Source organism: Branchiostoma belcheri, unplaced genomic scaffold (genome assembly GCF_001625305.1).
Source record: "Branchiostoma belcheri isolate BF01 breed outbred unplaced genomic scaffold, Haploidv18h27 scaffold14, whole genome shotgun sequence".
Lineage (NCBI taxonomy): Eukaryota > Metazoa > Chordata > Leptocardii > Amphioxiformes > Branchiostomatidae > Branchiostoma > Branchiostoma belcheri.
The window spans coordinates 554,946-563,886 of record NW_017802824.1 but is presented as its reverse complement, the minus strand read 5'-3'; the positions used below and the strand labels follow the sequence as shown (position 1 = coordinate 563,886).

Below are 8,941 nucleotides of genomic sequence, written 5' to 3'. Positions count from 1 at the left end.
AATGTTTCCTGTTATAGATGCCATCAGGCCGTAACGGTCAAGTTTTATGTTGAGACATTTTTTGACGTCTCCATTTGAAGCTGGAGACTTACCTACGTGTACGTTTAGATAGGAAGCCGCTGGACAGCCTTTTTATCCTTCAACAAAGGACGGCGGGTCTTAACCATGTCTATTATCTTTTATCGCCCAAGGCGTCCATCTTCATGCCGACATGTCAATAACTTCTCCTGCTAAAGCACAGGGTCACCCGAGGCCATTATCTAGCTTTGTGTTATGTGCATGAGGTCGATAGTACATCTGTATGTCGCTACTGGCTAAGCCTCAGAACTTTATCATGGGATTCTAAGACAGATCCCGGCTCATCTGACGTCTGTGGTAATCGATCAGTTTCCCCACGACTTCATTTCGTGTTCAAGGATCTTACTTCAATGCCAAAGGAGTGAAAAGTTTTGTAAAGACCGTGGTAGACTAGTGGGACCTACCTGAAAGATCAAGCATCTTAATGCACATTTTAACGAGCACATACACAATACGTGTGGCAAGCGCTGGTACAGAATCTGGTCACGAAGCTGTATGATATCGTTGTGCAAGTTCATGCCTGAAATTCGTTAAGGAGAGGCATGTATAGCGTGTGGCCTTAATGAAGGTCGTTCTGAACAAACAGTAGCATTAGCGGCGGCTATCACCCTGTGGAATCTGGCTATTGCCACTTGGGGCGACATTGGGTCTACGTCAGTGGCCTGATTAGAACGGCGCCAGGCGACGTAACATGGCAGACCTCCGCTGACTGATCTTTGATATAAACTGTTGACATGAACTTCATTATGAAAATGGATCTCCCCATGGGTGTTTCATCAGGTAGCACTGACGACACTGGTATCCGGTAACATTGATAAATCAGAGGCATTTTCAATTCTCTCTTTAGACTAAGTATCTGACTTAGGATCACCCATTTTGTGATTAAAAGGGGGGAGGACTCAATTGCCCTTATGCCTGGAAGGTGTTTTTGGCAGATTTGTAAGACGCAATGCCCTGTGGAGTGATATTTTTGAATGTGAAGGTTTCTCAAACACATGAGGTAGAACATGCTAAACTTATACTTTTGCTCTCTTGAATGAAACTACTATGATCTCTGGTTGCTACCGACAAGGAGCAAATGACGAAATCCAACCTACACATTTTTTTTCTATCGACAATGAGCTAATGGCAAAATGCAATCTACAATTTTTTTGTACTGACAAGGAGCTAAAGATAAAATTAAGAAAGAGGACTTTGATTTTCTACCTGATTTGTAACCATGTAGATGCTTTCAAAACGAAAAGAAAAGAAACGTAAGCTTACGTAATTGGTCAAAATGGATCAAAGGGGTGTTTGCAAGACGGAAACTGGATTTTAAACAAATTGGTCCCAAAACCCTCCTCTATATTTCTTGTCTTGTCTTCTTAGACGTCATTCCATTTTGTCTCACCATCGTCTCAAAACATGTCTGGAACGAAGGCGTCATTAGATATCTATAAAGCCAAAGTAAATTGTTTCACAATCATACTATTGTCGTGCCCAACGTCCATGCCTGCATACATCTGTCTACCTTATTCCAAAATCTAGACCAAATCATCCGACTATTTTGTTGCGTTGCCCATATTATAATGTTATCGATAATAATTTTCAGTTTTAATAGCTGGACAGTATTAGTAGAACTGTTTTGTAGACTTATTTGTACACTGCTACACATTGTACCATGTACAAATGTCGAGCAATGAATCCATTCACTCATTCATTCATTCATTCATTCATTCATTCATTCATTCATTCATTCATTCATTCATTCATTCATTCATTCATTCATTCATTCATTCATTCATTCATTCATTCATTCATTAAAACTTGTAGGGCACTACAATGTCTGCATACCCCACACTTGGTATGGTAATTTCCGTGTGACTGTGAAGAATGGGGAGATGGATTACGCCGGTTAAACTGGTAGACTTTGGAGAAATTGCCTCATTTACACGCTCTTATACTTTAAATCACTGGTCATTCATTTAGAAGTTCAGGCTAGCATCGTTTTCCCATAAATCAGTGAAAAGACGGGTGCCTTTTCCATTAGTAGTAGGACTGAACATATCTCATTTAGTCCGTTGGGTGTGCATGTACGAATCTATTGTAAACGTCTGTGTTGTTTGCATTAGAAAAAAGTAAATATTGCAATTGAGCACACGGTAAGGGTAACAACTCAGATTTTACAAGAACGTTCATTTGGGAAAAATTAAAGAAACTATTAAGCGTGATAGTATATAGACGTTATTGATCTTAACATGTATAATGGGAATATCAAGAACCAAGCAAATGTACAAAGGGGGGAGGGATCACATGATAGCGATTGATCTATATTCTATCTACAAATCATGGTCACTATATAAAGAAAAAGAGCACTTTGAGCAAATAGAATGTTATTCCATTTTCTATAGAAACCTAAAAAATACTTCAAATAGAATATAACATATCGCACGAAAAGGCTAAAACAAAAGGGGGAAATCTGATTTCTTTAAGTGATATATGTAAATAAAACATGTACATTGTGTAAATAAAGTTCATGGACGGACCATGAAAAGGAAAAAAAAAGAACGTTCATGTACCAAACATTCTAACACACAAACATGGATTGATATATTCGCCAGTTTAGCACGAAAAGAAGAAAAATACATATAGACGCCATTCAATGCCAAGGTCACCCGTGAAATTATGGATTTGGCCATAGAAGACTTAAAAGGACCCGTTCCACTCTATTGCAAAGCATAGGGGTGGTGCCCATATCCATTTCTGTAGCCCTTGGGCGACACACAGTTGTGCAATGCACTACAGCAGGGGGCTGGTCCGCTGGTAGTGCTGTGTGTTTGACCTCTTTCTTATATGTGCTGAGTGCTAAGCAGAGAAAGAAGTGTGTACCATTTTTAAAGTCTTTGGTATGACCTGGCCGGGGTTTGAAAAAGCGAGCACTCTACCAATTGAGCTATTGCACCGGTCATGGAAGACTTAGAATGATGTTAAATGTTGACACCTTCTGAAGACTTATATATAACAGTTGAATTTACAAGTGCCAATCGCAACATACTTCAAGAAAAGCACAGCACCAAACCTCGTTTCCCGTTTCCCCACTGCGTTTTCAACACAAACTTCACACATCAGAAACGCTGGCATTTGCTACAGCGGGGTATCTCCCCCTGTAATGATATAATATGTATTCTCATCCAATCTGCTAAGAAACGCTGTCAAATGAGACTTATGACAATGGGCGCTTCACCGGGCAATGAGAACTATCAATCCTTTCCTTAAAGCCCCTCCTGTTAATGGCATGACGCCCGCTACTGACATGATAGAGCACCTCAGGGATTATGCCCTAGACCTCTCTCATCTGACCGGATCGTTGTCAAGGATCTAAGTTGCAGCGTAATGAGAACATCTCGTGATATTGCCGGACTATTGGAAGCCGTTTCAGGCGTGTGAATAGCACGTTGATGCAGTTTAGAGGTATTGGACGGTAAATCATTAACAGGACATTGCACTAGAGAAGGAATATATAGGGGAGTGTCAAAGTTATGGTTCTTTCAGGCTATGGTTTTATTTTTACTTAGACCTTTTAAATGGACATTTGCAAGGCTAGGAGTTGCACATTTGAAAAAAAAAGTCATATCTTGTTAATGCAGTTTAATGGTATTGGACTGTAAATCATTAATAGAACATTGCACTCAACATGGAATATATAGGAAAAAAAGGAGTCTCAAAGTTATTGTTCTTTCAGGCTATGGTTTTATTTTTTACTCAGATCTTTTAAGGGGCATTTGCAAGGCTAAGAGTTGCACATTTGAAAAGGGTCTACCTTTCATATCTGTTAATGCAGTTTAATGGTATTGAACGTTCAATCATTAGTGGAACATTGCACTCAACATGGAAAATATAGGGAAAAAAGGAGTCTCAAAGTTATGGTTCTTTCATGTTATGGTTTTATTTTTTACTCAGACCTTTTAAAGGGGCATTTGCAAGGGTAGGAGTTGCACATTTGAAAAATGTCTACCTTCCATATCTTGTTAATGCCGTTTAATGGTATTGAATCATTAGTAGAACATTGCACTCAACGAATATATACGGAAAATAAGGAGTCTCAAAGTTATGGTTCTTTTAGGCTATGGTTTTATTTTTTTTTTATTCAGCACATTCACACGAAAAGGGTCTACCTTTCACATCTTTATCTGCAAATACTTGAACGCTCAAATAAGTTTCCCATAGCCTAACACACATAGAGCAATCTCCAGGGGACTAACTGTAATCATATAAAATTGTAATCATATAACATTTCTTCCAATGTGTAAAGTACATCTAGTTCTCGGAACATAGTGTTTGGTCAAAATAGAATAGTTTTTGCCAGAAAATTAACATTGGAGTCGTACTAATTACAATTTGGTTTCGTCGAGACCTGACGTCAGACAGCCTTTTTTTTCGAATTTACTGATAGTTAGAAAGAAGTAAAACCATTGTTATAGTAAAGCTTTTCGTATTAGGATCAGTTCAATGTCTAAGAATGCACAATCAATAATTCAATATACGAATAATTACATAGAAATGTAAAAATAACTCTACTGTGTCATACATGTCTAGACAATGTTTTTTTCGAAAACACTTATCTTAAAGAATAAATGCACTCGACTCATTGATCATCAATAGATCACATCAAATGAGAAAAAAAAATTCTTTGAACATACGGATTACTAAAACTTTATAAAAAAACTTTACGCTGGGGATCATTATGATCCGCTATGTAACAGAGATGTTTTTGACAAAATATTGGATATGTACCTCTAAGGTTTAAACAGTCAGGGAGATTAGTCCAAAGTTACAGTTCAAATTTTCTGTCAACACATTGTATAAGATTGTTACATGTGATCTGTGCTTAGCCCAATAATGCCTGCAGATCCGAGCACCATCGCCTGGGGTCTTCCACAGCCTATGGATCATTTCACGCACAAGTCATGAGGAGCGTTCACGCCACATCAACATCCTCACCTCTGGCTTTTTAATCACACGTCCTGACTTTTTCGTCTGAATTTTTCCACGCCCGGAAAAGCTTGCCTGGAAATGGACCATGTTATAGAAATCGATACCACACCATGCCAGGATGGAGCCCTGAAATGCCGGCAAAGGGCAGCTAGCATCCGGAACGAACCTGTCCAATTCCCCGCTGACCTTAAAACCCTCTTTCGTAGAAGCTTCCTGACAGAAGGCGAGGTTATTTTGCAGATACGCCGTAAAAGGTTTGAACATTTCCAGTTTAAGGTTACGACATACTACACCCTTTTTTCTGTATTTTGTATACTTTTTTGAGATAGTTGCTGTCTTATTAATAAATCATGATGACCTAATTCAGGATGATTTTAACTTCGCACTTATTTGTAACATTGATAATTTTCAAAAGCGTGTAAGTATCAGCGTACATTATTGGTCAAAAATGATCAATGGAATGTTAGCATAACGGAAACTCGATAAAAATTGGACCTCAGCATATCGACACATTTCTTAGACGTAATTTTATTCTTCCCCACATTCTATTTTTAAAATTATTAAAATCTGTCGAGGTAGTGTGTTGCGTGCATGTGCTAATACTGTGGAAGACAGTAAGATACACAGTCAGTAAGACGGTAAGATACTCTCATATTCACGCAATAATAGGAAACCGTATTTGACAGGTTTTATTCACTCATATACGTCGATCAAACATGGTATAGTAAGGTACAAAAATATCAATATTCTAGCCTAGATAACGTCTTGATCAATAATGTGAAGACGACCGCTATCACGTATTGGAACTCCAACCCACATATGAAAAGTTACGTGACTAGATAGACTGTTTTCTTCGACGAGAAAAGTTCGTAAGGACACAAAAATTTAATTTGTTGTTTCTCGGATTCGCCTGTCCACTTTATTCTGATTTGCAAAAAAAAGGGATTTTAGGTTCTGAATAAACTAGCCCCAACGGTTGAAGAAAGTCCTTTTTTCCTAGTTGTTAAAGTTGTTCAACGCAAGTTTTTTTTCATTAAAAGTTCAAAATTTGTTGTTTTAATTATAAACCAGCCTGGTATGTTCACTCTATGGTTCATATTGTAACATTTCTGGCCATCATGGGGTGCCTTGGCTGTTTTTTTTCGCCCTGTCGCTCCATATTTTTTTCTAAAAAAATCCGAGAAACAACAAATTAAATTGGTGTGGCCTAATGCCGAGACTGCCTAGTATACAGACCGAAGTAATTACATATATCATTGCCAATAAATACAAATATTCAAATTCACGCATAAGATGCAACGGTCCAATATGAATTGTCATCTTACATATTCTGTACTGCACCCCATGTAAAAAATTCATGTCTCATAATTTAATCATTGTATAATGTATAATACAAAAACAAGAATACGAAACATAAAAAGGCATCTGACACCACTACACGTACTACTGTGTCTGTTTAATATAGATAACATAGGTATCTACGCTGCTAACGTAAAACGGTTTCTCTCACAAGACGCTGTTAATCCTTTAGAGGGTACGTTGCTGATATGTTGGAATTTATACTTCTTACTGCTAGATATTCATTCAATAGTGAGTAATGGTTGATGTCTTGTGTCATGGTATACTGCAAGGAAGGAAGGTTGATACATCATAATTTAATTCGCGAATTTCCTTAAATGACTACTACACAAGAATGCAGGGTATTCTACGTTTCTGTATGAATATCACAAATGTGTAAGACACTGAGGTGAAAAACAAATACAGAATGTTCTATTCTCTAGTCTAATTTTTCCTCTTCACTCTTCGTATTTTTCTGGAGGAAGTCGTCCCCTTCGTCTCGTATCTTGTGGATACATCCATGAACTGGATACCAGCTTCAAGAAGCATCCACAGTCTTGAACTTGAGAAAATGCCCTCCGATCAATCACCGTCTTACGTCGTAACCCTTAAAGATTGCAGTCAATGAAGGTCGGGAGAAATGGTACGGAAAATTTGTAATTACCCTGACCTTGACCTCTCCATATCCCGCGCACGTCTGGGGTGACCTATAAATCAGTTCTGCCGCACATGGCAAATAATCGCCAGCTGAACTCTACATCAATCAGATTCCACGTCACCTGCGTAAGAAAGAGTCATAAAAATAACCGTTGGGTGGTTTGAACTCCTTGGGACTTCCCAGCGACGTGAGGCCCGTAACTCATTCTTGGCTGTTCCATCTGAATGTAAAATAGAAGATAATAAAAGTATTTTACAATATGTTGCTGCATGCAGTACAGGCAAACTACTGCTCCAGATTTCCTCATGAATATGGTTCAGGCAGAAAAATTCTGTAACCAAACAAAATCCCTGCACACAATTCATTCATTATTTACATGTATATGTAATCAAGCACACATCAAAGTATGCGTAAAGGGTCCGTTTCTTCCCTCGTGTATGCCTTTACGCTTGCTTTACGGTGTTCTTACAGATTAATGATCATATTCATTGGCAAAAACATACATGATGTAGTCCTAACCTTTATTGCACTATACATATACACGAGCAGTGACGTATGGCTACACTATCCTTGTGTGATGTTGGCAGCTCGTTGCTGATTGGACGTCTAGTGTTCCTGAATCATGTATTCTGGACTCCACTGTCCCGTCACTACTAGGTTTCCTCTTCCACGAAGAAGAACGCTGCTGAAAAACATGAATACATTTCTTTTGACGAAATATTTTATATAGACAGAAACACACATAGAGTCACCCGGACACTTTGTTTTACTTGACAACGTAAGGCTTTCGGACACTGAACAAGATTATTTCCTGAGAGGGGTGAAGGAAGCCATACACATCAGAACCCATCACCCTTCATTGAACCGCGACGGGGGCCGACATCGTCTACCAGATACCTTTGAACCAGTGTTGACGTCACACTTCCGAGAAGCCACGTGACAAGCTTCACTGGGTCAGTCTACTGAGGAAGACCAGAGTGACTGGTCGAAAGCTCTAGGTGAGAGATTTTTTCTGTGTCGGACCAAAAGTTTTAACTTGAAACAAAAGTTCAGCTACACTGGGGAGCTTTCGGGTCGTAATCTGTCTCTTCTTCAACCCGGTTAAGATCTCGTCTTGGAGTTCTCTTGTCAGTGACGTATGTGATAATCACGTGACAGAGACTTGAATGAATTTCTTTTTGATTTCTAATTTTCTTATTGCATTTTAATTTTGCAATACATGCATACAATCGAAAAGAAATGGAAACTAAGAACTGATACAAAGTTACGTGAACCACGGATTTAATGCAAAATTAATGATAAATACTGCAATGGATAATACGTAATGAATAGAAAAATAAGCATAGCCTAAGGGCAACAATACAAATAGTATATACAGAAAAGGAACGACACACAAGTTTAACAGTCTCAAAGTACAGAAGTTAATACAAAGCAGTGGTGCTAAGTAATCTAATCCGAATAATAAGGTATACAAAACAGAAAAAAGTTACTACGCAAAAAAAAAAAAACGAATAGAGGGTAGAAATTATTCCAATGCTATATATTCTTATATAATTCACGTATTATGTTAATATGAGCCATCGTGGCAAGTGTGTAACGTCGTGTGGACTTAACCCTACCTAGACCGGGGGGGGGGCTAAAAGTGCCCGCGGCAACTTTGATGTCACCTAGCGTCTGAACGGCTAGCCGTAGAACGACCAAACTTGGTGACTTTTCCTAAAATATTGTTGGCAACAATTCTCTATCATTGGAATAAGATAATAATTTTTTGTGTTGCCATGGCAACGGGTTTCTGACAGGCATTTTTTGCTAAATTTAGTACTTTCTGTTTCAACAATAGAATTTTATGGGTTTTATGTCAAGTTACTCATGGTTTCTAATATTAATAACATC

General features: G+C 38.3%; 1 protein-coding gene across 1 annotated transcript in view; it reads right to left on the bottom strand.

Moving 5' to 3' along the window:
* Positions 1-8,941, bottom strand: part of LOC109464654 (hemicentin-2-like) — a 101,460-nt gene that overhangs the window by 62,541 nt on the left and 29,978 nt on the right. The window contains exon 5 of the mRNA XM_019761676.1: positions 4,145-4,158. Coding sequence (XP_019617235.1) covers positions 4,145-4,158 — 14 coding nt within the window. The remainder of the gene's footprint in view (positions 1-4,144; positions 4,159-8,941) is intronic.